General features: G+C 32.6%; 10 protein-coding genes across 10 annotated transcripts; 3 read left to right on the top strand and 7 right to left on the bottom strand.

Moving 5' to 3' along the window:
* Positions 1–820: 820 nt before the first annotated feature.
* On the bottom strand, positions 821–2671 carry Tsp_01564 (conserved hypothetical protein). Its single transcript, XM_003377338.1, has 3 exons — positions 2576–2671; positions 1321–1478; positions 821–992 (listed from the first exon to the last, which is right to left on the bottom strand). The coding sequence occupies exons 1-3, from the start codon at positions 2669–2671 to the stop codon at positions 821–823; spliced, it is 426 nt and encodes a 141-aa protein (XP_003377386.1).
* A 627-nt stretch (positions 2672–3298) lies between these two features.
* Positions 3299–3742, top strand: Tsp_01565 (hypothetical protein). Its single transcript, XM_003377337.1, has 2 exons — positions 3299–3439; positions 3542–3742. The coding sequence occupies exons 1-2, from the start codon at positions 3299–3301 to the stop codon at positions 3740–3742; spliced, it is 342 nt and encodes a 113-aa protein (XP_003377385.1).
* Positions 3743–4823: 1081 nt separating this feature from the next.
* On the bottom strand, positions 4824–8208 carry Tsp_01566 (putative SET domain protein). Its single transcript, XM_003377336.1, has 13 exons — positions 8056–8208; positions 7487–7618; positions 7322–7426; positions 7144–7270; positions 6954–7062; positions 6752–6888; positions 6581–6693; positions 6403–6457; positions 6011–6114; positions 5849–5934; positions 5217–5785; positions 4931–5096; positions 4824–4869 (listed from the first exon to the last, which is right to left on the bottom strand). The coding sequence occupies exons 1-13, from the start codon at positions 8206–8208 to the stop codon at positions 4824–4826; spliced, it is 1902 nt and encodes a 633-aa protein (XP_003377384.1).
* Positions 8209–8336: 128 nt separating this feature from the next.
* Tsp_01567 (mago binding family protein) lies at positions 8337–9864 on the bottom strand. Its single transcript, XM_003377335.1, has 3 exons — positions 9737–9864; positions 9263–9643; positions 8337–8373 (listed from the first exon to the last, which is right to left on the bottom strand). Exons 1-3 carry the CDS (start codon positions 9862–9864, stop codon positions 8337–8339), a joined length of 546 nt encoding a protein of 181 aa, XP_003377383.1.
* A 2052-nt stretch (positions 9865–11916) lies between these two features.
* Positions 11917–12668, top strand: Tsp_01568 (hypothetical protein). Its single transcript, XM_003377334.1, has 2 exons — positions 11917–12199; positions 12502–12668. The coding sequence occupies exons 1-2, from the start codon at positions 11917–11919 to the stop codon at positions 12666–12668; spliced, it is 450 nt and encodes a 149-aa protein (XP_003377382.1).
* Positions 12669–13198: 530 nt separating this feature from the next.
* On the bottom strand, positions 13199–13792 carry Tsp_01569 (hypothetical protein). The gene is made up of 2 exons (XM_003377333.1): positions 13678–13792; positions 13199–13461 (listed from the first exon to the last, which is right to left on the bottom strand). The coding sequence occupies exons 1-2, from the start codon at positions 13790–13792 to the stop codon at positions 13199–13201; spliced, it is 378 nt and encodes a 125-aa protein (XP_003377381.1).
* Positions 13793–15186: 1394 nt separating this feature from the next.
* On the top strand, positions 15187–16478 carry Tsp_01570 (serine protease inhibitor family protein). Its single transcript, XM_003377332.1, has 4 exons — positions 15187–15366; positions 15517–16002; positions 16065–16277; positions 16308–16478. Exons 1-4 carry the CDS (start codon positions 15187–15189, stop codon positions 16476–16478), a joined length of 1050 nt encoding a protein of 349 aa, XP_003377380.1.
* A 130-nt stretch (positions 16479–16608) lies between these two features.
* On the bottom strand, positions 16609–17970 carry Tsp_01571 (conserved hypothetical protein). The gene is made up of 6 exons (XM_003377331.1): positions 17908–17970; positions 17616–17653; positions 17297–17387; positions 17129–17228; positions 16851–16980; positions 16609–16648 (listed from the first exon to the last, which is right to left on the bottom strand). The coding sequence occupies exons 1-6, from the start codon at positions 17968–17970 to the stop codon at positions 16609–16611; spliced, it is 462 nt and encodes a 153-aa protein (XP_003377379.1).
* Positions 17971–19541: 1571 nt separating this feature from the next.
* Tsp_01572 (conserved hypothetical protein) lies at positions 19542–19936 on the bottom strand. Its single transcript, XM_003377330.1, has 2 exons — positions 19666–19936; positions 19542–19600 (listed from the first exon to the last, which is right to left on the bottom strand). Exons 1-2 carry the CDS (start codon positions 19934–19936, stop codon positions 19542–19544), a joined length of 330 nt encoding a protein of 109 aa, XP_003377378.1.
* Positions 19937–21079: 1143 nt separating this feature from the next.
* Positions 21080–25675, bottom strand: Tsp_01573 (protein yippee; the record flags this gene model as incomplete). Its single annotated transcript, XM_003377329.1, has 4 exons — positions 21080–21443; positions 21498–21606; positions 25422–25465; positions 25580–25675. Coding segments are annotated over 4 exons (348 nt in total), but the record flags the coding sequence as incomplete, so codon positions are not given.
* Positions 25676–27462: the final 1787 nt, after the last annotated feature.

Here is a 27462-nt window from a genome sequence, read left to right as displayed (position 1 = left end):
CCCAATAAAATGAAAACCAATACGACAAAGATTTGACGGTCCAATAAAATAGCGTGGGCAAAGACCAATAAGAGAAAAGCGGGACCGAGTAGTACCAAACCCAAAACACCATACAATAGCACAAAACATCGCAATCATATACATTAGCTTACCATATTACTTTTTCACATCCTATCCGTCATCTTCTATCCCTACTATCCCGTATTCCCACATTGCTAGTACGGGCAGTTGCATTCATACTATGTGCTGAGTCAAAAAATACAGCTGCCAAGCTGCACCGTTCAATTAGTGAGCATTAGCAGAATACTTTGAATATCTTCTGATTCAGTTTCAAAACCTGTGTAACCTGTAAATAACTTTCTCTGAGTTGTGGAACAACACACTTTCAAGATGAAGGTGCCCAAGTGGTAAACAAGTTGAATGATCATAATTCACGTATAGAACTCAAGACGGATAGAACTTTCAGCAGTCATGCAAATAGAAGACTCCCACTATCGAGTTCTGATTACAACCTAATCAACTAGCTACTGAATTTCGAAGTTGAGAAGAATCATGGTCAATTCAAGTTGGTAATCGAGAAACATGTACAACGCTTTATAAAATACTATACTCTTGCTGTAATCGACTTTATACACAGCTAATTAGGCATAATTTTAAATATAGCGGTCTAGAGCAGTAGTTCTCAAAGTGTGAGTCAGGACCCACCACTGGGTCGTGAGCAGTTATTGGGTGGGTCGCGTGAAATATTAAAGTATGGGAGTAGTTTTTATTTTTGTTAAAAGAGTGCTACTCATCGAAAATTGTTGGGTGAACAACTAAGCTATGATTCAGTTACTGATGACCTGGAATCACTATTTCTGTCCGGCTTTAAACAGCATGCAGTTGTTGTCCGTACCGGCATATCCACAAAAGCAGATGGAGAATTAATCAATTTGTCTGTAGATTTTTCGTTTAAAGTCAGTTTTGATCGTAAAACATTAACACACTTTTGTCTATCAGTTCAAAACAAATATCCAACTCTTTCTACCGCAGCATTAAAATTGCTGCTTCCTTTTACTACTTCCTACTTGTGCGAAATTGGATTTTCATCAATAAATAGAATTAAACGCAAATTTAGAAATAAGCTAAAATTATCCAACATTTTTGTGACTAAAACTAACACGCAATAATGTGAATGTCAAAGTAGTCATTAGTCAAAACAGAAAACAAGCCCACTGTTCACATACAGCTCATTATGCATTTGACAAATAATCTTATAAATTATAATTAGACGTATTCATTAAAAAATTTAAAGTATTAAAGTAATATTTTTCATTTAACCCCTCTTGCATTTTAAAATATGCATTGCAAGCAGGTGGGTCGCGAAAAATTACCGTTTTCGAAAGTGGGTCACAGCCCAGAAAAGATGGAGAACCACTGGTCTCAAGAATAGCAAGGATCTTGTGAAACAAGTATGTGGCTTGCTTTGCAGCCCATTTCTGCAATAAATTTGCAAAGCAACACAAAGCAAAGCAATTTGCAATTTGCAAATCTGTAGTAAAAAAATGCGATTCATATTTTGCAAATGGAAGTCCTTTTGATGCCAGATGAAATCAGAAAAGTTATCAAATTCTGAAAAAATTGCATGCAATTAATTAAATTTAAATAATTAAATGGAATTACATAAACCTAGTTAGTTATCTACTGCAAATTCAGTAAATTAAGCTAAAGCATACATTAATTTATAAAAGTTACCTCAGTTCAAACAATTTTAAATGTTGCTGCCTTGTAACAGTAAATAACCATAAGTTTCAGAATTATAATTGCTATTATGAGAAAACAATCCCATTTCCTTCATCAAATGTTTGTTGAAAAATTTTAGCATTCTATAAGAAAGCTATTTAATAGCCATTGTAGATGAATTAGGTAAATTAAATAAATAAGCCTTCAGAGAGCATAATGAATATTATTATCTTGTGCTTTACTTTATCTGCTATTTCTTTTGCAATAGAAAATTCTACATATCCTCTGCAATATCGCTTTGCAATGCTAATTCAAGATTGGGTAAACCGGCGCATCATTGGAACATATTATTTAATTTTTACCAGATTTCTATCTGTTGCTCGGCATTCGAATGGATTGATTTCAAATGAAGTGGAGTTGCAATTTTCGAATTGCACAAAAGAAAAAGTAAAGAATTTTCCCCTCATGCTAAGCAAATAAAATAGTAATCTCAACTTATACATATCTAGCAGATAAGATTTGTAATTATTTTTTGTTTTTTAAAATGTTCTCTATTTATATCTAGAAAGCGTTCTGTTTATTTATGTTCACTTTGGAAGTGAACATTGACAGTTTATCGCTTCAATGCCTTTTGACTGTTCATTGAATATTTACTGAACATTTCAAGTTGATTTTTGAATTTTAAAAAATGCCGTCAATTATCCGCATGCTGCAACAGTGCAGTGTTATTTTTGAATTTAAAGTAAATACTTAAAAGGTGTATCAATAATTTCATTAAAAATTTTTTTAATGCAAAACTAGCTATTTTTATCCACAGATTACATAGTAAAACAGTTGAAATTTTAGTTCTCACTCGTTTTGGTAAGACGAAGTAATGGGTGCCATGAACTTTTCTTAAATAATCCATCTTATACTCTGCTGTGTACGGTTCTTCATTATGGTTTCGCATTTCCACTTGAAACACTGAATGTACCAGAACTGCAATGCTACAAAGCTGATTCTACAATTGCTTATGAAATTGAAGAACAAACGCGTATGCACTTCTTTCAATCATCTTGAAAACAACTTTCATAATCACGCATGCTTATAATGAACACTTATTATTACCAGCTATTAAATGAGAAATTATAGAAATTGTTTAATTATAAACAAAAATTAAATATTATTCCACTGATTTATATTGTAGTACATCAGTATTCACTAATAAAGCATATAATGCAGCAGTGGAAATTTGTTGAAATGCCAAAAGAACCTACGTTGTAAAATATAAAATTTCATAATTACATGAATTACACCTAATTTTACCAAATGAGGTGTTTTGGAAAATATTTGCCTATTGAAACAGTTCTTTTACGTATTTAACTAAAACACCTGAAATTATTCGTGCCTAATCAAGAATTGCAATTTGTGCGCTATTAAAACTTGCTCAGTTAAGATGGAAGTTTATTTCTGTCCAGCAGTTTTTCTTTAAATTACGATTATGAAGAGATTTTTATTAATTTCACTAATTTTCAACATCACATTTAATATATGTGAAGCAATTAAAAGCGCAGAGGAGTTTATGTGTAATTTCAAAATGATGGTGCAGGATTGGTTTAACGAATGCCATTCAAGCAACCGTTACTATGTTGTCAGAAAAATAAAAGGAACCGTTCTTTACAATACTTACATGTCAACCGAATTTGAATTCAAACGTTCTAACTGTACAAAAAAAGAGGTAAGCGCTAGTTTTGCATCTCTGTTTAAAAACAATATTGACAAAAGGGAATTTTGTAAATTTAATAATAAAGTTATTTTTAAAAAAATCACTGCATTCCAGAGGCCACCTTACCAAGTGAGAGAAAAGTATGGATGCTTTCCTATTGATTCTGACGATTTAAAGCACATCAAAAAATGCACAGTACTTCACAGTGGTTGCCTGATTGCACTTAAGTCGCTCAACAACTTTGCAACTCAGTGTCACAGTGCTGACATCAGTGCCATGCTTGAAATAGAGAATTTATTCCCAAGCGTAATATAAAAGGTTATTTCCTATTAATAGAATTTAAAAATTATCCATAAAAAACTGTCACTTTTTCTTCGTAGCATCACTACACAACTTTCATAAAATCAGCATTTGATAGTAAAACAAGCACACAACACTGCAACTGAATGCTTTTCTTTTCTACATTTTTTTAAATAAAATTTCAGCTTGGGATATAAACAAAAATTCATCAGAAAGACAAGTATAAAAAGATTAAAATTGAAATGAACTAATCGAATTTCTACCATTAATAACTTTAATCTATTTTAATTGAACAAATTTTAAAATGCGCAAGTTGCTAACTTCAAGCTTCAAATAATTTACACAGAATTCAAACTGTTCTGTAAATGAAAAAATCTAGGTAAATTAAAGTTATTAAATTGTAAAAAAATTTTAATGTTTCAGTGCACAATGAATAAACAATACATTTCAATAGAAGTGAAACTGCCACAAAAATAAAGCATTGCAGTTCAATCAATTTCAGTAGAAAAGACATTTCATTTGACGAAATAATTATTTAAGAGCGAGATTAATTATAACTTGATAAATAAACGCATATTTCTCGTTAAATAAATAAAGTCATCGCTTTTTTCTGCTTTTCATATGCCTGTCAGCTAAAGAATATGACGGATATATATTTTTTAAAGTAACAGCAAGCAAGATCAATTTGAAACGTACACCACGCATCTTCGACTAAATGAAAACTATGAAACTGCTAGCTATTAGGCAAAAAAAAACAAGTTTTGGCTTTATTTCAACACACGCGTACAATCCAATGTATTTTTTGCATAAATAATCGTAAAGAATTGTTATTAAGCACAAAATTGTACATCTCTTTTGATTACGTTGATGAATGTACAATAATTTAAAGTTAAGAATAACGTATATTGTCAACTTTACACTAGAAATGTTAAAACTGTAAAAGCAAAGGCAAAAACAGCATACCATTATACAATTTATCGTTTAAAATGTGTATGTATTTCAATTTTTTCTGTTTTACAATGAAAAATTTTGTTGAATTCTGTTGAATTTGAATATGAAAAAGAAAAGAAGGAAGGAAAGAAGGAAGAGAAGAGAATCAAGATAAACGCTCAAGTAACAATTTGACACATTCAGGTAGAACCCTGAAAAAGAAAATTCGTTCGTTAAAAGAAAAAAAGAGCAAATCACAAATGCTACACATACCCATAATTGAAAAATAATTCTTCGTTAGCTTCTATATTTCTTGTAGCGTAAAAAGCAATGCGATGTGAACCAAGAACCATTTTCACTTGGGGCACACAGTTGGGTATTTTGCTGTGATTAATAAAGCGTGCAACACTTCCAAATCTGGTCGCATCCAAGTCAAAATCTAAAAGCAAGAGTTGCAAATGAATGAACAAAAATGCCAATACTAATAAGAGGCATGAATAGAAGAAGAGAGTGACAATAAAAGGGAAATAAATGTATGAATTATCGTTGCATTCATCACCTGTGTTGAGCATGAACAAGAACGACATGCCTCGGCTGTCGTAAATCTTGCCTCGACGTTGGGCTTCGGCTTTGGTCAAAATTTCTCCACGATATTCGCAGATGAAATCGCCGGCAGCAATGTCCTCCGTAGTGAAAAGACCAAGCCCATGGACGTTGGATTCGCAAACGTAAAGCCGCCGCCGGATACCGTTTTGCATGAAGTCATTTTTACATATGAGCAACTGATTGCCGCCGCAATTTTTGCACAACGTCGGGTCGCATTCGCGGTTGTTCTTCATGCAGAGGCAGACTTTCCGATGGCAGACCCCTTTGCAATTGCAGCCGAGGTATTTTTTCGAACAATTGTCACTGCATCGACAGTATTTTTCACAGTACTCCCTCTCGTTGCAGGAACAGTTGGCGTTGTCACGACAACGGCCGCGACAATAGCACGGCTTGTAAGCTTCCATACCTTCGCCGTCCGAATCCCAATCCGAATCCGTATCACTGGAACCCGACGAATACAGCAACACTTTATTATTCACGCACGACCTGGTGCTGTACGCTTCACTTTTGACCATCTTTTGCCTACAAACCGAACAATTTCATTCATTGTTCAAAAAATTAAATCAATTAACACAAATTATTAACGGAATTTCCGGCATTTTCCACTTTTCTTCTTCAATTTTCCACGATGTACTAGCAACACTTTCCGATTTGACAATGCGCGCATATACCTAATGCAATGTAGATATAGAAATGAATAATTTCAATTTCACCTTCTTTATTTCACAAATATACACATTTATTTACTTCTGAACAGTACGGTGTATTCAAACATTCGGCAATAATACAACTATTCGAACCAAACAAAGATTCCAATGCACGCAGCATTTCTTCTTTTTCAGCAGTCCATTCTGGATAAAAGAACAAAAAATTCATGCAAATCAATTCTAATAAACTACAATAATTATTCTATTTACAATTAATTTCAAATCAATTCAATTTTTACATTAATAATGCAAATTGCACACTACAACTAAATAAACTAACTTGTAATATAAAACAAAATACATTGAAAAAAAAAACAAATAACGAATTAATAATCACATCACTTCTTCAGATATATTTATTCAAAACTATTTCTTCAACTTTTAAACAATAAATTAAAAAAAATAAAAATTCAAAAACTGCAATCTCCTCACCTAGTTTTACTTTTGACGCTTTTGATTTTGAAGAATTATGCCGCAATACCCGAACCTGAAACAATAAAAAATACTGATTAAAAAAATATTATTTCACTATTTCAAAAAATTTTCCACAATTAAAAAAAGGGTGACTCTACTGTTGAAAAAAATTCAAACGGTTATCAAATAAACTCACTGTATTTTTGTCGAGCGATTTCAAATAACAAAACTTGCCACAAGGATCTTTGACTTTTGATTTTTTATTCAACTTTGGATTATAATTATGCACATACATAGGATCGACCAAGCCTTGAATTCAAAAAATAATAATAAATTGTTCATATCAACTGTAAAAGCTGCAACTTACTTTCGCCGTGGGTTGTACAACAAAATTGAAAGCATATCGGACAAAATGCTTTGACAAAAATCGACTCTCTGTCATTCAGATGCTGAAGCTTGTTGTTTCCCTTTTTTTCATTCAACATACAAAAAATGTGAATAAAACTAAATTATTAACATAAATTATTTAATGTTCTATATTTTATGTATTGTTTGTTCTTCAAACGTACAGTTCTTTCAAATTGTTGGCACTGAGTTTGTGTGGAAATAAATGATGAATGATTGTGAATAATCTGTCATTAGGTAGAATCAACTCTCCCGACCACTGGTCAGTGATATCTAGAAAAGAGCAGAAAGACGAAAATTTACCGTTCACACTTGCAACACCCAAAATTCACAACTAAATAAAAGAATACACACTTTGGTTGTAGAACACTTCAGACGCTTTTAATACGAGCTTGTAGAAAGCAAAGTCAGGAAGAAATCGATGATCATTATTTTCTTGCTGATCATCTCGCAAAGTTCGAAGATCATAACAAGGTCTTCCCTTGAAAATATTCATTTTTTAAAAAATATTTTAAAATTCCCAACAACTCACTAGAAAATTCTTCGGTATCATCATCCAGTTTTTAGTGTGACTATTAGTTTTTTCGTCAATTTTCATTACGAACAAATTGTACGAATTGGAGGGATTTTCCGATTTCTAAAACATTATTGCCATAATCAATAAAAAATAAATTTCCAACCTCCAATCCCAACAAACTTCATTAAAGCATGATACAGTGTCAACATCCACAACGCTAACTCGATCTTCATTTGGGTACGGCATTCTCTGAGAATCTCTCCACAAATCTTGTACCAAGGCTTCATAATTTGACAAATAAGAATCATTAACCTGAAAGATAAAAACAATTAAATTGCACAATTGGAAACAAATCATGCTGCTTCAAAATAACTTTTAATGTCAATGACAAATTAGTATTGAAAATAAGTTTTCACTTTTGCTCCACTAAAACAATCAAATTCATCTGATTATTAAAATCATTAATAATAAATAATTTTCTTTTTAAAATAAATGCTCCGTCTTCAGTTATTGAAGAATTAAATTTCTATTTTAAACAATTCTTTAGATTTGAATAAAAGCGAAAACAAGTTCAAAGTAAAAAACCGGCAGTTCGGACAAACTTAAAATTTTAAATCCGCAATCATCGCTAAGGTTGCGGCTATGTAATTAATATTCGAAATTAATAGATCCTTGAAATAAAACTGTCAAGATGAAATAAACTACAGTTCTAACATAAAGTACTCAAAGAAAAAAAATTCAAAAATTACTTTAACTTTCGACACTGGTTGCTTGTAATCTTTCATAATTTCATCATAAATATCCATCATCATCTTAGTTTCCTCTAATGTTGGAGTTCCTTCGGCGCTCTTTTCGACTCTTGTTCTTCCCACGAGTCTTTTGCGTGAATACAGGATATCCATATTTTAAATTCCTCTATATAAATTTTTTTCTACACAAAAAAAATCATATGTACATTCAAAAATTAACACAATAAATGACAAAACAGACCATCAACAGCACAGAACTCATTAACACAAACAATCAAAAATCAAATAATAAGCAAGTTACCAACTGCACCTGCACTTCTGTAATTCAAAGTATAAAATTTTCGGCACAACTAATCATTAAAAACATTTCAAAAAGTATTAAACAATTCCCTATAAACTACAAATAAAATGAAAACTCAAATACAGTAAACTTAAAAACTGTAGTTCAATAGAAATACAATGGCTGTAACAATGAAATGCACTTTCGTCCTACAAAATAAATAAAAGTACCCACATAAGATGTAAGTAATATTCAAAGCCAATCAGTGAATAATAATAAGCATAAATTTATAACATCAAAGAAACTAAAAGTAAATATCGTTTCAAAGGTTAAATAAAAAATTAAAACATTAATATTATAAAAGTGAAAGGTTCACTTCTTTTAGATGTTAAGATAAAAATACACGAAACTTCAAATAATCAAACACAGATAAAGAATTATTCATCAGAATGCATGCAAGTAAATGTTTTAGGTTTACATTAATCCTTAAGATGTTTGTTTAAATAACATTTTTTAAGCGACATCAAGTTGCTCGGCATCCCAAATAATTGTTACAGTAAAATGTATTGCAAGCATTAATTTTAAATGTTTTTTATAAATGCAAATATAATTTATAAAACAAAAAGTATAATTTTAATGTTTTATTAAAAACTCATGCTTTTAATAATAATAATTATTATTATTATTATTTTAAATCTTTATCTTTAAGCGCGCACAAAATCTCATTTCGAAATTGCCAATCACTACGATCGAAAAAAGCAAAAATTTTCAGTCATATTATTCAAAAATTTTTTCATATTATAAATTTTACTTTACATCTTTACAAAACTTTTACTAGAACAACAAACAAAAAGAAAGTTCTAAAAACAACGATAACATCATACAAATACTGTAAGAGTTGTTTACAGTGACTGTTTTATCGATAACCCGCCAATATCTCTTTCCAACTGTTTTATCTGATCTTCAAAAGTAGACCGCATTTCTAGTTTCTGCTTCTGAGTCTTCTCAATTTTAGTTAATTCGCCAGATTGAATCTTTCGTTCCAGCGCATGAACATCTCTCAGTTTTTTTCTCAAATTTTTTAACTTCTTCTTCATGGCATCTAAATCCTCTGTCTTGGGAGACGGAGGTAATGGCATTTCAGATACCCCGCTATTAAACTTTTGCTTTTCAATCTTCTCCATGATACTGGATAACGACTGCCGTTGTGTATTCATAGGTTTCGAATTTGTGGATTTCAGTTCATCTGGTAAACCAACTGGATATCGTGATCGTTCGTCTGCTTCTCTTCGACCTTTACAAACGTATCTTAAAAAATATTATCTTATGTTTAGCTTAAATCTTAAAATTATTAACGTATTTATTAAATTTTATATGACAATATGAGAATAATGTCACCACTTTGGAAGTTCTTCAGATGGAATGTAGCCTGGCTTCACTTGAACAGCTGGACGCCATGTTCCATCAGACCGTTGACTTGGAGGTATATACCATTTTCCATCTTCCGCAACCACTCTCCGTCGACTCATTTTTGATAACTTAATACAGCAAGTGAAATAAAGAAAAAGAACAGTAAATACCGTCTTTATGATTTTCAAGAGCAATATAAATAGTACTTTTTTAAATTTTACTTTCATAATATTATTAAAAGTAAAAGACGCATGTTATGTAGGACGCTCCCAAAGTAATTATTGTGCAAAAATAATAAAGAGAATAAATGATGGAATCGTGTTTTACGACATGCAAATGGAATCAAAACTTCGACAATCTGAAACTGATAAAGCTAATTTTGAATGTATGCAACGGTTCAAGTGAAAATTATTATTTTGAAAAATAGTAAAAAATGAAAAATAGAAATAATGAAATTTTGAAAAAAGGAAAATAGTATTTAAAAAAAGTGAAAATAACATCGAGGAAACAATGAATTTTCTTCAAACTTCAAATCTAATCTAATCTAATCCTAATATTCTGCAATCGCAAGAAATGAAATACATTTGTTTACTAAAATGTGCTTTTGAAACTACGTGGAATAGCGACTTCAAAATGGGCATGTAATATGCACTGTTAAAACAATAGCAAGAAAGTGTAAGCACTGAAGTCATGTAATGGCGGTCACAAGCATAAAACTTAGAATAACACTAGGAAAACATGTGCGTCATGAATATTTTACAAAACTTACTAATAATGAAATTTAAAACAGGTCTATACTGAAATTAACTTAATTTGGAATTTAATACTAGAAAAGCGGATGAATTACATGGTAATCTAATTTCATTCAACTCTAATTAGCATTTATACACACTGATTAAAATAAAATAGATAAACTAGTTTATTTGTGAAATCAATAACAAAAAATTATACATGAAAACATATAAACACTAAACAAGTTTTATATGGAGACGACTGTCTACAGAAGAATATTTTTAATGAACTTGAAAATCTTTCTGTATTTAAGTGGACTGCATAATTTGATGAACTGTATTCAAGTCAAGCACAATTACAACCAGATGGGATATGCAAGTTTATTTCTCAAGTTCTCGCAAGTTCTTTGTTTCTCAAACAAACGACTGATTTAGACACAGGGAAGAGTATCTGTAGCAGTTAGACCATTCTGAGCTCTGTGTGTTAGACTCAGATAGCCAATCAGCCACCATCATTATTGTCAGGTGTCACAGCATGCATGTGGTGTCGGATTTTTCAGGTCACATAGTTACCGTATTGTAATTATATTGTGCTGATATTATTCGTAAAGCTGACCACCGTTTTCTGATAACTGGCGTTACAACTGCTGACAACTTTGTTACACCGACAACTGGCAAGGCTGACCTTTTGACCGATTATCAGTTCTACTGTTCATTGTTCCACAAAAATAATCGTTTCAAATTACAACGGGTCATGGTTGTTTTCGTAGCTGTTTGTACGAAGGGGAATTAAAGATCTTTTGATTAGGTGTTAAGAAAAGATTTGCCAATACATCTGCCCTCTCCGTTATGAATAAGGTCTATTATTCATCACTGACTGGCTCTAGCAATCTAAGTCACCAAGCTCGTCTCATTAGCATTTCTGGGTTGTTTTCAACTCCACTGAACGAGCTATGCCGTATTCTCTCAGATGAATTTCAAAGATTCTTCCACTTAGCCAACGTGGTACCGGTTTCATGAATTAATACAATGTCACCTATCTTTAGTTGTTCTTGCGTGCTACTCATTTTTCCCTGGATATTGAGTATTATGATGATACACTGTTGTTTCTATCCTTCCCACAGCAGTGTTGTCAAGCGTTATTTGTAGTGCCATCTTCTTATAATGTAGTTGATGCCACTTGTTTTATTAGCATACCGTATTGTTGCACTCGGTACTCGTGATATCTCACGACAGATTAACAGGGGCGGGAGTGAACGTCATTTCACTGATGTCATCTTTTTATATCACTGTAGCTGAGATTAGCATTTGGCCAGACTGTCGAGATTTTGCCAAGCAGTGTGCCCCTTTTATCATGATTTTGTTTACATTAATTTTTCCGAGAGCACTTTTCACTGAGCATATACGCTGGATTCTGTTTTGTGGAGCAGTATCCATGATATGATACTTTCTTTTATCTCTTCCATTCAATTTGCTACAAAGGGTTTTCGACGTCTGGAGCCACCCCCCCCCCTTTCTAATGCAACGAAGAACCACCATCTTGCCTTTCAACAAGGTTTTGTGGATAGGCGGGGTAATCTCCCAATCTGGCGCATAACAATTCCAATTCCAGTCAAGATTTTGTATGGATGTCATCTGAGATCTTGTGATCATCAAGTTCACCATTACATTTCTGTCGTTGGATTCCACTCTGAGAGTGGCGCATGCTTAGTTGCTGCCACAGGTGTCAAATTTTTTTTAGAAATTTATAAAACAAAAAAGATAATATTTTAATGCTTTATTAAAAATTTGCTTAATATTTTGAATTTTTATCTTTGCAACTTTTAAGCCGTCATAGAGTTCCAAACTTTTTCATCTCACCTATTGGGTACAGAACCAAGATCCACTGATCTTCATTTCGAATAATTTTTTCAATTCCACCATCCAGTTCCATTAATTTGCAACCTCAGAAGATAGTGGTGGATCCCACGTCAGCAAAATGCAAACTTTGGTGCAAAGTCCATAATGACAGAAACAGCATTTTAGCTGTAACGGTGAACGACACTAGGTACCTTAGGGAATCGTACACTTTGGCTGCCAAACAGTTCTCTTTTTGTGGTTTTGGACCAGAACATGAACTGGGATGTCATATTCAATTTGTAGCTCCAGCAGTACTATGTTTTCAACATGGACGAACAGCCGTAAGCTACTGACTGAATGTCAGAGCACACTTTAAGGAGAGTGAGCGTAACGTATTAATAAGAGTAATCCTATTACCATAGCTGCAGTTGCTCTTTACTGAGCTTAATTATAGGGAGATGCTTCTGGTAGTAGAAGGTGGTACTAAATTCCGCTGGTCTCCTTCACCGTAACTTTTTTCACCTGTTCAGTAGGCCTGATGCGTCAGCGATGTCCTACCTCACAACAGTTTGTATTGTGTGCTATCATATGCTTCCAATCTTCGCTTTGAGCAACAGTCTCAATCGTTTCAAATCAAATTCTCATCAGGCCTTGCGTAATGGAAAAAATTGATTGAATAGTTGTCCACATGAATTCGTGACCGTTTGGTTTGATCTATGGGTGCTAATCCTGGAAGTCGTTGTCGGATTTGTTTTCTGAATTAAAATGGAGCCAACACTCGAAGTCTCTAGTCAGTAGTTTTATCGTAAGAAAATGATTTCCATTCTCGTTTTTTCTTTCTGAGGCTTTCCTTTCAGTGTCTCTGGCGCAGGCAGACGTAATATCATATAGATAAATTAGGAGCAAGTTCCCATTTGGTGGTCACATGGAACACGGCACGACGGTGGAATAGTTGAGGTTGCGTTTCTGAGTACTCTGACCAACGGTTGCTGGTGGTCGTTTCCGTGTCCTCAGAGTGATCAGTGCAGTCGCCGTGCATCATTAGGAAGGTTAGGAAAGTCTCGAGGTCAGTTATTCTTCTGGTAATTTCACGACGTGATCTTTTCAACGGATCATGTCTCCTTACTGAGCAGGCTACTTGTTTGTCTGTTTGATTACTAATAAAATGCTACTTATTATATAATGTAAGTGCAGTGACTAAGCTTTTAGTTTTTTCTAGAATAAAGTAATTTAATCGATGATGAATCAAATTCACATTTTTCATTTACACATGTAAGACTCTAATAAGTGACGTATGCAGTTCAGAGATTTTGGAAAATAATAATATTGAATGATGAAAATATGTTTATCTCAAATAAAGACCGGTATGCAGGAGCTTATTCAGTTCATCATAAACGTAAACAGTATTGTCACGTTCATTGTGCAAAATTATTGAATTAGCCAAGAGTGAATAAGAGAGCATCTTTTCTGACGTCATTTATTTAATTTCTCCTTCAACTGCTCTAGCATTTTCTGAATCAGACTTTACGTCAGATTAAATGAATCAGTGTAATAGTGAATTAAGTGTTATACATTATTTTACATATGTAAACTTGAAAAAAACAGATATGCGAATGAACTTTATTATCCTTACTTTTGGTAAGTCTATTTTTACTTTTACAGGAAATTATGTATGTCATAAATAATACTGAACACTATTACAAAATATATTTTTTCAGAATGGTTTCTGATTTAATTACTGAAATGCTCAATGTAATTTTTAGTGTAACCTAATGAATTAGTGTCTGATGATCAATGTACTATTTTACAATACAGTAAGAAATATTGTTGTTTTTTTACAAATAGTTTTATGAAATTTATTAAAAAACGGAATTTTATTGAAATCATATTGATGTGAGAAAAAGCCATTTATTGTTTTGAAATTGATAATTCAAGAGAATTGTTTATGAAGTAGCAACTTTCAGATGGGTAATTTTTTGTTCAAACAATAAATATAACCAAAGTTATTGTTGGTTGTTGGTTTTTTTCACTTTTACTAAACTGTAAATAGTGTTTGGTTATGATTTGTTTAAATATTTAAACTGATCGTTCAAATTTATTAATCAAACACTGATGATGAATTTGTTTATTTATTATTTGTTCATCTGCAGCAGCAAACAATCAGTTGAATATTGCTATTGCTGTTGTAAAAGGCTAAAAGGAATTATTTCACCGTTTAATTATTTTTCTGTCATGAGATTCTGGAATTCAATTTCGTCTTGAATATGTCAACGTTGATTTAAATTCACTTGAACGTTAAAATTTACATTGGAAAGGAAAAAATTTTTGAATAAATATTTCACAATTTTAGCATTTTTCATTTATAATTGTAAATTTGCATTGTTTTCTTCTCATGTTTCTTTTTGCAAAATTATCATATTTGTCATCATCATCATTGATTTTCTTTTTGTTCGCTACGGTTACGGAAAACAGATATTCCATTCATTTATTCATTCATTGTTCATGTTGAACAAGCAAGCAAACAAACACTGCCGGTTGTATTGTTCAAAGAAGGTTTTTTGAAATTCTTAAATGGATGGAAAATTTAAATTGCAAAATGTCGATTCAGATTGTTTGTTTGTTTACTTCGTCAGTTTTGAGAATTTGTTGAGAAGAACCCGTTTGTCGCATTTCAGAGCTAGTTCACGCCCACAGAAACCTGCTTGACGAAACTGTATAGATGATCTATTGTAAACAGAGTTGCTTTTTCCCTGTTGGCGGAATAATTATTGTCGGTTTTTGGTAACAAGTCAGTGGGGTCGTTTGGTGAACGAAGAAGCGCAAAAGCGTGTTGTGTAGCAAAATTTTCCGCCATTCAATTTTTTGTCGATCATGTCGTCCGTCAATTTCGACATTAGCATGGCTAATTTTGCGATGGAGTTGTACCGTCAGTCGTTTAACAACCAATCCAACGTCTTCTTCTCGCCCTGTTCGATTGTTTTAACGTTGGCGATGACTTATTTCGGCTCTTCCGGTACGACGAAGCAGCAGTTGAAGGATCGCCTGTTCAGTGTTTCCGACGACCAACTGCAGACCAGCCTGGAGGGGATTTTCCAATCATTGCAAGGCGATCCTGACCACCACCAGCAGCAGCAGCAGCAGCAGCAGCTCACGATGCAGCTTCATTTAGCCAACCGGCTTTTCGCTCGTAAAAGTTTGAAGCTGTTGCCGGCATATTTGGCTCGAATACGGCAAACATTCAAAGCTGACGTGGATCTAATGGATTTCAGCAACGGCGCCGCCGCTGCTGAGAAGATCAACCGTTGGGTGGCGAACGAGACGAACGATAAGATACAAAATTTAATCCCTCTGGATGTGCTGGACGAAATGACGTGTCTGGTGTTGGTGAACGCGATTTATTTCAAAGGCAACTGGCAGACGAGATTTGCCCGAGAATCCACTTCCAAGCAATATTTTTCCGTCGACCAAAATACAAACAAGCTGGTGGACATGATGCATGTCAACGATACGTTCAGGCATGCCGAATACGAGCAGTTTCAAATTTTGCAATTACCATACGAAAACTCCAAATTAGCAATGTGCGTTCTGCTACCAAAAGAGAAGTTCGGTTTGGAAAAATTAGCCAGCCAGTTGAGTGGAGAACAATTGCTGGACTATATGGAAGAGATGATCAGTAAAAAAGTTTCAGTAAGTTGAATTTGGGTGAATTGGAAATGAATACTTTACATCTTTTTTTCCAAATCATTCAGATCACGTTTCCAAAGTTCAAACTTGAAGAAACATTGCCGTTGAAAAAAATTTTACTCCAACTCGGCTTAACAAGCATGTTCGACCACAGTATGGCCGATTTTTCCATGATGACTGGCGACCGTAGTGTCATCGTTTCGGATGCTTTTCACAAAGCACAAATCGAAGTAATCGTACCCATCGTGCACAACACTCACTACACGGGCAGGTTATTTGTAATTTTGCTTTTTCTTTTTTTTATTCAGGTAAATGAAGAAGGAAGCGAAGCTTCTGCAGCCACAGCAGTCGTAGCAATGCTGAGAAGTGCGCAACATGTTGCACCTCCAGCCGTATTTATTGCTGACCATCCATTTATGTTCTTAATTGCCGACATGCAAACGCAAACAATATTGTTCATGGGAAGCTATCGTGGTTAATCGTGCTGCATGAATTTTTATAAAATTTAAATTCGAAGAAAAACTTATTCAAATCCACAACTGTATTTGTTCATTTACTATTAACAATCATTTTACATAGATTGTCAAGGTTCATTGATTTATTATGTTATCAACAAATTTCGGTATTTATTACATGCAAAAGCTGAAAGCTGATACATTTATGATTTAAATAAAATTAATTTCACAGCATAATAAAATGTTGAAACTGAGAAAGATCAACTGAAAAAGCTAATTGTCTTAGAAGCAGTTTCCATATTCATTTTTGTAATACTGTTATATAAAAAGCAAGTATTGAACATCATTTGACAAAAAGATTTGACTGGATGTTCTGTTGAAAGTAATAAATATAACTTCTGCAAAATCAGAATATCCATCGGCTCAGAGATCAAATCATATCCAAAAAAACTAGCAAAAGGCATATCATACAGACCCAAAATTGAGCGAATACCGATAGAATTTGCCAATGAATAAATCGCCACATCTATAAATACTTATAAAAATATAAATAAATATTCATTATCAAAAATTACAGGTAAAATGAATTATATTTTTTTAAAATTATAATCAGATTCAAAACAAATTTAGTCGAAAAAAACCGCAAAACAATTCACTTCCATTGACTAACTTACTTTCGGGTAACATACTTTTCTTTACCAGCACTGTAAGGGAATCATAAATTGCCGGCTGTAGAAAATTCTCGTCCGCTCCATCAGTGTCATAAGTAAAAACCTAAATAAAAAAAAGTTAACATCCAAATTACAACGGAAATCTACTTTCATCTAAGAAAAAATATTCACCATGTCAATGTTACGCTGCAGAATGTGTATCAAGCACATTTCTGTTAAAATCGCGACGTGTGTCTCACCGTATAACGGTTCAAAAAAGTATCTAAAACAATGAAATAACTTTTACACAAAATACACTGAACGATAAAAAAATTTTTTATTTATAAATGTTTCACATAATAATTGTTTCAGTAAATCAGATCTTATAAAAATACGATACAATTTAAAACTGGCACTCACAATTCATAAAAATCAGTTAACAATAAATAAAAACTAAATATATTTTTTAAAAAATGATAAAATCATCTTATTAATTAATTTTTAATAAAACTCGGTAGTATTTTGATTATTATAGTCTACAAAGCAATACTACAATTACATTTAAAGAAATATATAGTAAGCTGAACTTGAATTTTACATTCAAAATACTGTAATTCACTTCATATCTGAAAAGTTGTTGTGATAGAATTGCGTTTTTATAGAATTGCGTTTTTCACAGTAGTTCATTGAAATGGCGAATCGACGACGCTTATTTATCCAAACAAACGTTGTAAGTCGACTGATTAAAGATCAGCGCCTGTATTTGCAAGAATTTCATAGTTATCAGGCGCAGTTACAACAACTTCGCCATAATAACGAAGATCCAGATGCAATTTTGAAAATGTCGAAGCTTGTAGATGAATCATTAATGATGGTTAACGACAGTGCTGCACGGCTGAACAATGCATGCAAAGAACTCTGCGATCAAGTTAAAGATTTGGCCGCACTGGGCGATGAGGAAGATGTTGCACTGAGCGATCGTGCGAAACGAATATTGGAGGAAGCTCAGACAGTTATTTCATCCTTTGTACCTCCTGATCCAATGTGATACTTTTCATTCTATTTTTATAAACATGTAAAGTATTTTGAATGATTTCATTGTTTTGAAATATTTTTCCTCCTTATTTCACACAGCTGACATCCTACCTACACTGTTGAAAGTGTATAAAAATCATCATCCATCCTTGAATTATATCCAAGGTTGACTTTTCTTTTTTAATTCAGAATGAATTTTTTTAAATAACGTATCTTAGTGTTATCTTTTTGTAAGCACGTTTTTCAAATGGAAAACGATTTTGAACACGAATTGTTCACTTTCTCTGATTGGACAGTTTATCTGAAAATTTTTTCCTTTTCAGAGTAAAGTGGAAACTTTTAATTTCTTTTAGTGAAAAAATCGACTCTTCAAAGAAACTCGTAATACTTTTAGGAAGCTGCATTCGAGTACCATTCTAAAAAAGCAGTTTTTCTGTTGTTTTAAACATTTAGAAAGAGCATTTAAAATATTTTCCAACTTTACATGAATGTGACATATTAAATTTGTATATGTAAAAATGTTGATAAAGTGATGGATATCTCTGTGTATTAAAATTGCCATAAATTTTAATTTATTATAAAATTTAGAAATGAATTATAACAAAATCTCGCAAATATGTCTTTTTAGTTGAAAAGTTTCACATTTAAAATTATCTTTTGCTTTGCACAAATAACTCTCCACTGCTCTCTTGGTTTCCATTAATATTCGAGAAGATAATGTTACATTCCTTTGAAGTATTAAATAAATATTACTTACTGATTCCAGCTGAATGTTACATTTGCTTCAGCAACTGTTGTCAAATTGACGAAAGTTTCTAAACAAAATTTGTACCATAAATATTTCTTCCCAGAACCTAATAAATGAGATAAAATAATCAGTTTTCAAAATAAAAATAAAAGTAATTGACAATTAAAAATCTGTGTATCTTAGCAAAACTAAATCTGAATAATAAAATCAAATAATACAATTATTAAAAAAATTAAACAGCTAAACTTTCAATAAAACTTCCAAATTTTTACTTTATATTTTTAAATGCGCTTAAAATATTCTTATTTATACTTGCGTACATAGTTTACTGTAGTGGAAATGTACTGTAGTTATAATTAAATTTAATATGAGCGTTGCATCGAGAATTCAGTGATACAAAAATTGAAAATTTAAATGAATATTATTTCTAATTTAAATTATAACAATTAATTTAATGTGCAAATGCACACGTGTAACAGATCAAGAAGGGGTGCTTGTAACAACTTCAATCGAGCAAACGGTTGTTAATGTTAGTTAAAATGTAATAATTTCCGTGAAATCGAAATACTGTCTTTACGTCACGATTATATTGTGCGTGCGTATGTATTGCGTATGCATGTTGCTGACCGTATTATATTTTTCGAAGGTACTTGGTTAATTGGATGTGAATGTTATGTTTATATTTATAACATTTAAAAGCCTGCGAACGAAAACTGAAAAACCATGAGCTATTATTTGAAATGTTCTTATTTTTGTAGCTGATCAATTCAACACTTACACGACTGCAGGCAAAGGATGTACACTTCGTGATGGTCAGCTTTGGTGAAATTTGTGAACAATGCTCCGAAGTATTTGATCACATCGCACAGATCGGTCACAATAAATAAGACCCGCTTTTTTTCGTTGTTCAAATTTGCAGTTGATTCGTTGAGTAGTGTCTTTACATTTGATTTTCTAATGAACATACAAAACACATAACAAAATGCAGAAATAATAATCCAAAGTGTGGCTGTGATGATCAGAATTTCCGCACGCAGCCATTCGTACATTAAAGCAGCCGGCTAAACAATTTATATATATATAAACACAATAAATTTGACAAAATGTCGGAGTTTTTTCAATTATGGAACGACGGAATCGATGATACACTGATAGTATGTTTCCAATAACCACTCAGTAGAGCGAAGAGTTGTGCATGCTGTTGTTAGCAGTTGAGTTTTCAAAGTAACTTGAATTATCTTATTTTTTGTAGTGATCATGCTGTCGTTTAATTGTTTACATGGAAACATGTTTGTACCTCATTTTAATATTTTTACATGGAAAAATTTTCATTTCCATTATTAAAACGAAGTTTCTTTGATGAAAAATTTAAAGAAATTGTTTTCGTCAACTTTAATAATTTAAAAAATAGTTGATGTTGCAATGTTGAATTGATCATACTTTGATTGATTGAGTCGATTGAAATTCAAAAGGACAAAATCATTTTAACGGTATTTTTCTTGAAAAAAAAAATAATAAATATGGTGAGAAAATAAAGCAAAAACCGCGACGCAAAGGAAGCAAAAAGTGATATAATGGAATCAATTGTCGGTGCTTATTCAACCAACCAACCAACTAACCACTCATCCGTCCGTACATACTCATGTATGTACGTACGCTTGTAGATATGGACGTAGAAGTAGCCGAATAAATTTCCAAACAAGCAAAATAATAAATAATCAAGTAATAGATGTTCAGATTTTGATTTCAAAAAAGAAGTAAAAAAAACGCATCGCTGATCACGAATTGCACGCAAGTCACGCGAAAAGATGAACGGACAAAAGAAAAAAGTATAATAATTTTTCAAAAAAAGCATAATAATACATTTTTCAGAGCACAAAAACAAGATGGAGTTGTCGTAGAGAGAAGCAGAAAAATGGTAGGTGTATATAATAATATGATATAATATAATAATTTCAAGAGACGAAAAAAAAATTTATCCAGGCAGCGCGGAGCATTAACACTCGAATTTTATAGCAGAGTCACAGTTGGAATGAAAAGTTGTTTTTTTTTTCTTAATGCAAAAATAGTAAATAACAAGATAATGGGAAAACCTAAGAGCGGCATGAAAACGAGCGAAAAGTTCATCTCGTCCACATAAAAGCCACCCGTGCGTGGTATGAGGATTGAATTGAACACAATTTCGGGTAAATTGGCGAGAAAGGCGCGAAAAAATAATTTAAAACAATATAATAAAGAGAAATTTAAAAAATTCCAAATAAACAAAACTTGACATTTTTGCATATGAGGTACAGAATGGCAATCGGTGAAGAGTTAAGTTTCCTTCATCCATCAAAATACGTTCCAACAAGACACACACACACACACCACACAGACACACACGCACACACACAAATTATTCCAGACAGTTCAGAAAGTGAACAAGCACGTGAGGTCAGCTGCTCATGGCCACTGCTCTCACCTTTTCGAATCCCAACCGTTGTCTTTGATCATGTGAGCAAGTTCAATGATGTATTTGCCTTCTTTATATTTTTGACTGGACTCAAATGCGTGCTCCTGCAATTTTAACACTTCACAATTGCACTGGATTGAATTTGAAAATTAATTTACATATTTCCAGCCAAGAGTCGTTTTGCAACATTCGCAGTAGATGTCGGCAACGGCGTGCAAACCAGTGAGTAGAACCCGTTCTTCGGCGGGACCGCATCCAACGTTGACACTGAAAATCAAAAACCAAAATTATTTTTGTGACAAGCACCACGTTATAACTGTTCTATAAAAAATGAATATGAACAATTAATCCTGAGAAAACAGTTTACAAACAACAATAACAAATGCATCCGTTTCTTTGTAAATTCTGAACTTGAACACTACAGTACAGTATACAAAATAAGTAAGTTTGAACTGTAAATAAATTTAAAAACAAAAAATTGATCATGACTGAGATTAAAAAACGGTCTTAAAAAGCGACAGCTCAAAGTGGCTATACTTCACTCAGTTTGGGCCAGTTTGTTCGTCCGGTCGGAAAATAAAATTCGAAAATGATTTTCATTTGTGTGCTAGTTGTGTGTGTGTGAAAAAATTTTCCAAAGCAAAACTCGACAAACCGGCAAAGCATATTGAACAATCAATCAAACAAATACACACAATTGTCGCCTGGGTTGAGAAGAAAAATTCTTCTTAGCTTGCTATATACAACGTTAGCCACTGCTGCTAATTTGCAACAATAATAATAAATCTTTAAAGGTTAATAATAATAATAATAATAAGTGAATGAGCATATTTCATTTTTTTATTATTTACCATTGGTTGTCATCAATAAATTTACGATTATCACTTACGCATATTGTATTGCATTGTATGAAATCATTCAAAACTACTGCTATTCCAGTTTGGTATAGTTCGATTCTCATTCATTTAAACATGATGAACAAATATTTAAACTTTAAAAATTCAAATAAAGTTAAAGTTACGTTATTATCCACATTTTTCATAGTAAAAATTTTCTATTTAGAATAATTTTAAAGTTCCACCACTGCATGAAACATATTTCAATTTACAGACGACGCGAGAAACTGCAAAATAAACCCCAATTTGAACTAGTTCAAGCTGGCAAATGGAGCAGAGAAAGAAAATACTATTCGAAGAAGTTCAACGAATCAAGTGAATTTTTCCTTTTCTCACACAAAATATGTTGCAATATTTTCAAAATTTAATTACATTTGATATCCAACTCTTACATTCATTTTCAAATAAATAAATATTTTTAAAAAATGTAACACTGAAAAGCAGATAACTTTCTAGTAATTTTAAATTTTTTTCAATTACTAAAGTGAAATAATGGCAAAGTGCGACCAACAATGGCCGACCGTCAACTTCAGTAAGCACGTGAATAATAAGCATAGAAAACTGTTCCATTAGGAATTGTTCTCTTATTTCACTTTATAAATGTGCATCAATCTGCCTCCCTCCCCCTCGCTTTGTGCCTTCTTCCATGCCTCTTTTAAATAATACACCAATCCAATAATATTTGCACAATTTTTATTGGAAATCAATCCGTTTGACATTCACTAATCGCTTAAACAATCTGCTAAATGCTGGTCGATTTGTAACAACAAATACCATACGTTAAAGCTGAAATATAAATCCCCAAAACAAATGAATAGCATTCAAAGTAAATTATCAACAAAAAAGAAGAATTATTACAAAATATCACTTAAATACCTCAATGACAACAACAACCAAACAAACGATCAAACTTAACCAGATATGCATGCAGCTGAAGTGGATCATTAATATCTATATACACAAAATTAATAAATCTACTAATGAATGATAAAAATATTGGTTTAAAAAATCTAAAATTTAAAATATAACCAAAATAAAATAGTAAGCTTATAATCGATCAATCGATGGTGACTACGGATTAAAGTCATACAAATAATACTTATTGAAAAATGGAAGATTCTTACATGCATCATTATATTACCATTGATCGAGCTATACACATATCAACAAAAAAACTGCTTTTCACTACCATTAACAATTCATCAGGAAATCAGGTTATAATTATCAAGCTGCTGTTGGCCATTTATTATCAAGTAGAAAAAAAAATTTTTTTTTTCTTTTCATAAAATATTTACAAGAAAATCTCGAAAGTGACGATGCTTTCAACATCTGCTTTCATTTAGGCATATTGGTAATAACAGAAAAGTAATAAAAGACAAATAATTTGAATTAGCAATAACACAGTGAAAAAAATCAATTCATTTAAATGCTATCCAATGTTTAAACAAAGAAAATTAATAATGAAATATTTTGCATTTCCAACAAGTCGCCTACTGTAAGCCTCCTGACCGTTACCCCTACAATACCGGTACAGCTGTGCTGGGATGCGCATATAATAAAAATTTTCGTTGACCAAGTGCTATTGCAATGGCATGCGAACAGAAAAGCAATTTAATTTCCATCAATTGAACGCCAGCGACAATTTCTACTATCACCGTTCCACTTTGGCAAAAATGACAAAGCAACGTTGCCCCATTGCAAAAGGGAACACCAACAGCAACAACAAGCGGATTTCAGAAGAAGCAAACTACGAAAGTTGTACACTTGTTTCATGATAAAGCTACTTTTTGCATTAATACTAAAAAAATATAAGTTGCGTGGAAAATTTTCAAACATGTTATAATCTTGCTTTGGATAAGATTAAGAAAATGGAAAAGGGAAATTGAAAATTTGAAAATTCAACATCAGAAAAACCTCTTCTTCCTCAACTGTCAAATATTTCTCAGTGTTCTACTTCCTTACGTATACGGTAAAATCTGCGAAAAAAGAACAAACAAGAACCAACCAACCAAACACGCAAAAAATAACTGATGATTATTTCTCCCTTTTCAAATTATGTATATATATTTTTTGACGTCACGTCACGTCAGCCAGCTCTGAAAGAAAACAAGCATACAAACAAACAAACAAACTGCTAATATATCTATCTGTTGACGGTATTTCACAACACCAAAAATAAACAAATAAACACGAATAAATTACAATTTTCTTACCAACTTGGAACAGAAATTTATTAATTAGGAAAAATTATCATATTCAATTCGTAGAAGAAAATAAATCTATTTATTGCAAGCATTAGCAAAAAGAAAATTTGCTCATCTCATCTGTTTGCTATTTTGCATTGTTGCAATGGAGATACAAATTTGAACAAAATTAAATCTGAACAGCATTCAAACAAAAGAGAATTTTTAAATATTAAAAAAAAACAAAAACAAATTTTGTATAGATAATATATATATACTGATGCAATATTTGCTTTTTATCGTTGCTTTTCATGCAAACAGAACAACGCCATAGCTGTACTATTACTATTACACTATTGCTATTCGCCGTGCATTTGATAGAAGAAAAGCAACACGAAATGCAATGCAAATAAAGTACAAACATATGATTTAAACAGTAAAACATCCAAATCATATTTTTCAATTTCAAAATAGTAGATAATTTTCGTGATGTTTTTTGTTGAACTAATTAATTCCAACTTTGTTCATATTTGTTGATGGAAAATTAATAATAAAAGAATAATATGCATAGGAGGAGATGAAATATGACTATTTGACAATGTTAATTAGTAGTTGTATTACTGTCGTCCTCAGTCATTGACATCCGAACAAAAGAGAAGAAAGCATACGGATGGAAAAAAACAAGCCATATCCGGTAGGGTCAGAGAGTCAGAGGCCAAGAAAAAAGAGAAAGAGAGAGAGAGAGAGATCGACCGAAATAATATATATTTTCGCAGTGTGGTGATTGTTTGTCGTCTAGTTGAAGCAAACGCAGAAAGCTGAGCACACGAGAGACAGGGGGAGAGAGGTCGTGTCAAATATTAGCAACATCAACAACTAATGATAATAATAGCATATGCGTGGTGCTTGGCCGCTGGCTATACTAGCTTATTTGCGAACCGAGCAAATATCCAAATATGGAAAATGGAATAATAATAATAATAATAAATTAAAATTCACTTACACAGAATTGAACAAATACGCCTTGCCTTGACTGCCTTGAAATGACTGAAAATTACCATAATAGCATGATTAGAAAAGAACGATATTAAATATTTGTAAAGATGAAAAGAAAGAATGAATGGAGAGTTTATTGAAAATAATGGAATAAAATTTACTCACCTTGGAAATGAGTTCGTCGTGATTTGCCAAATGGGCGCGGCAATGCACGCAGCTGTACGTACGGCCACCAGACGGCAGATAAGCTTGGAAAGTTTTCATTGCACTTTTCTATTCTAGTTTATTTCAAATTTCTTCTCACCACAACACACACACACACTGTCGGGTAATGAATTTTCACTTTTCTCAATATTCAACTTCAAGATGTATGTATGTACGTACGTAGGTATGCGTTTTTCTTCTTCTGTTTGCAAAAAAAAATCTCCTTTTCCAACAATTTCTTTTCTTCACAAAAACAAACAAACAACCAAACAAACAAACAAGGAAAAATACTGGCGACAGTCCAAGTCGACGAACACGTCGCGCTGCAAATGAACCACAGCAACTGAAGCATAAAGAAGAAATTATATATATATATATCTATATCTACATGTATGTATGTATGTATGCAAAAAATATATATATAAAGTCACGCGCTTGTATGAAATTATAATATACAATATAGATAATATCATGTATTTTTGTAATATTTAAACATAATCAAAATATACATGAAATTAATTTTGGAGAAAAGTTTTGCACACGTTTCGCGACCCAATTTGGTAGCAAGAAAAGATGCCGTCGGTTAGCCGGTCACGTCACTACTGCTTGCTATACAGGCTGCAAAAAGCACGTGACCGCACGCCGCCGTTTAGACAAAGAGCTGATCAGCTGACTGCTGCGTGGCAATCTCGCTCGATCAATTCGACCGCTTGGCGGCGCGACAATCGCAAAAAGTCACGCCCACCTTGTCAAGCAGCCAATCAGAGGCGACATCGACATCACGAAGGCGTGACTTGAAACGTAGTTCGGAGAATTTTTCTGTTCGACGAAACTGTACTTTGATACAGCATTGAAAACAATAACAACAGCAGCAATTGCTACACCACTTGGAAGAGCAGTGAATATGAAAATGAACGAAAACACACAAACCATTTTTCTTGATGTGCAACCAAGCAAACGAGATAATTTTATACAGCACAGTTGCAACTTGTTTGGCAATGGAAAAATTTTTTTTTGCTTTGATCTTTTCTGCGAAATCAATTGCACAAGATAATACACGAGAAGTATACCAATACCGGATGTGTGAAGAAGTTGTGTGAAACCAAATGTTGTAAAGTTGACCGATGGCAAAAGTGACGTGTCGTTTGCAGCACCAACAGAGAAAAAGAGAAATCGAGAGAATGAGAGAAAGAGAGAGAGAAAGCTGATGAGAGGGGGAAAAATCAATCAGAAAATTTGCTGCTCAAGTGCAAGCACCACCACGATCACCACCACCAAGCAAGCCATGTTGGCTTTCATCAACATCAACAACAAACGCAGTATCTCATTCAATCGTTATCGTTGTTGTGTTGATACGTTGAAAAGCAAAAAAAAATAAAATAAAACAGAAAAAATATTCCATCATCAACAACACAAAAAGTTGAGGTGGAGCAAAAGCAAAAGCAAAAAAATATTATCAATCAACAGCAGCAGTGCAGAGATGATTTTTCACACATCCACAAAATCCTATATTACCACATTACAGTTTGTGCACAAAAGCATGCACTGATGAAGGCGAAGCCAATTTTCACCGTAAAGTAATTTGGTCATCAAACATCGTCTATGATCACATATCTTTCAAATCACCTGAAAAACTAAAAAAATGCCAAACCAACATTAGCATATGAAAGTGAACAAATAAGTCAGAAATACATTTTGTCGTTTAAGCCAATAAATAATCATTAATAAAGGCAAATTTTGCGTCGAACGAGTTTTCATCAAAAATGTCAAAATTATCCATCTTACACAGTAAAAATTTTCATTACTTACGTAAATAAAAGAAAAAAATAAAAAATATCCCACTT

This window comes from Trichinella spiralis (genome assembly GCF_000181795.1).
Source record: "Trichinella spiralis strain ISS 195 chromosome Unknown Scfld4, whole genome shotgun sequence".
NCBI lineage: Eukaryota > Metazoa > Nematoda > Enoplea > Trichinellida > Trichinellidae > Trichinella > Trichinella spiralis.
This window is presented reverse-complemented; position numbering and strand designations above follow the sequence as displayed.

What these genes read in the sequence shown, in the direction of transcription:
- Tsp_01564 (XM_003377338.1), bottom strand. Translation starts at nt 2,671, where the DNA reads ATGCGAAACCATAATGAAGAACCGTACACAGCAGAGTATAAGATGGAT. An exon ending in ACTTCGTCTTACCAAAACGA is followed by an intron (nt 1,479 to 2,575) that starts GTGAGAACTAAA and finishes AATTTATTGCAG; the next exon opens with AAATGGGCTGCAAAGCAAGC. An exon ending in TATTTTAAAATGCAAGAGGG is followed by an intron (nt 993 to 1,320) that starts GTTAAATGAAAA and finishes TTGAACTGATAG; the next exon opens with ACAAAAGTGTGTTAATGTTT.
- Tsp_01565 (XM_003377337.1), top strand. Translation starts at nt 3,299, where the DNA reads ATGATGGTGCAGGATTGGTTTAACGAATGCCATTCAAGCAACCGTTAC. An exon ending in CTAACTGTACAAAAAAAGAG is followed by an intron (nt 3,440 to 3,541) that starts GTAAGCGCTAGT and finishes ACTGCATTCCAG; the next exon opens with AGGCCACCTTACCAAGTGAG.
- Tsp_01566 (XM_003377336.1), bottom strand. Translation starts at nt 8,208, where the DNA reads ATGGATATCCTGTATTCACGCAAAAGACTCGTGGGAAGAACAAGAGTC. An exon ending in TTGTACAACCCACGGCGAAA is followed by an intron (nt 6,694 to 6,751) that starts GTAAGTTGCAGC and finishes TTTGAATTCAAG; the next exon opens with GCTTGGTCGATCCTATGTAT. An exon ending in GAATTATTTTTCAATTATGG is followed by an intron (nt 4,870 to 4,930) that starts GTATGTGTAGCA and finishes TTTCTTTTTCAG; the next exon opens with GGTTCTACCTGAATGTGTCA.
- Tsp_01567 (XM_003377335.1), bottom strand. Translation starts at nt 9,864, where the DNA reads ATGAGTCGACGGAGAGTGGTTGCGGAAGATGGAAAATGGTATATACCT. An exon ending in CCATCTGAAGAACTTCCAAA is followed by an intron (nt 9,644 to 9,736) that starts GTGGTGACATTA and finishes ATATTTTTTAAG; the next exon opens with ATACGTTTGTAAAGGTCGAA. An exon ending in TTGGAAAGAGATATTGGCGG is followed by an intron (nt 8,374 to 9,262) that starts GTTATCGATAAA and finishes TTTGAATTACAG; the next exon opens with AAGTGCAGGTGCAGTTGGTA.
- Tsp_01568 (XM_003377334.1), top strand. Translation starts at nt 11,917, where the DNA reads ATGATACTTTCTTTTATCTCTTCCATTCAATTTGCTACAAAGGGTTTT. An exon ending in ATGCTTAGTTGCTGCCACAG is followed by an intron (nt 12,200 to 12,501) that starts GTGTCAAATTTT and finishes ACAGCATTTTAG; the next exon opens with CTGTAACGGTGAACGACACT.
- Tsp_01569 (XM_003377333.1), bottom strand. Translation starts at nt 13,792, where the DNA reads ATGACGTCAGAAAAGATGCTCTCTTATTCACTCTTGGCTAATTCAATA. An exon ending in GAATAAGCTCCTGCATACCG is followed by an intron (nt 13,462 to 13,677) that starts GTCTTTATTTGA and finishes GTAATCAAACAG; the next exon opens with ACAAACAAGTAGCCTGCTCA.
- Tsp_01570 (XM_003377332.1), top strand. Translation starts at nt 15,187, where the DNA reads ATGTCGTCCGTCAATTTCGACATTAGCATGGCTAATTTTGCGATGGAG. An exon ending in TGAAGGATCGCCTGTTCAGT is followed by an intron (nt 15,367 to 15,516) that starts GTTTCCGACGAC and finishes AAAAGTTTGAAG; the next exon opens with CTGTTGCCGGCATATTTGGC. An exon ending in ACTACACGGGCAGGTTATTT is followed by an intron (nt 16,278 to 16,307) that starts GTAATTTTGCTT and finishes TTTTTTATTCAG; the next exon opens with GTAAATGAAGAAGGAAGCGA.
- Tsp_01571 (XM_003377331.1), bottom strand. Translation starts at nt 17,970, where the DNA reads ATGATTCATCTACAAGCTTCGACATTTTCAAAATTGCATCTGGATCTT. An exon ending in TGCAGCGTAACATTGACATG is followed by an intron (nt 17,229 to 17,296) that starts GTGAATATTTTT and finishes TTTTTTATTTAG; the next exon opens with GTTTTTACTTATGACACTGA. An exon ending in GAAAAGTATGTTACCCGAAA is followed by an intron (nt 16,981 to 17,128) that starts GTAAGTTAGTCA and finishes AAGTATTTATAG; the next exon opens with ATGTGGCGATTTATTCATTG.
- Tsp_01572 (XM_003377330.1), bottom strand. Translation starts at nt 19,936, where the DNA reads ATGTACGAATGGCTGCGTGCGGAAATTCTGATCATCACAGCCACACTT. An exon ending in CATCCTTTGCCTGCAGTCGT is followed by an intron (nt 19,601 to 19,665) that starts GTAAGTGTTGAA and finishes ATGGTTTTTCAG; the next exon opens with TTTTCGTTCGCAGGCTTTTA.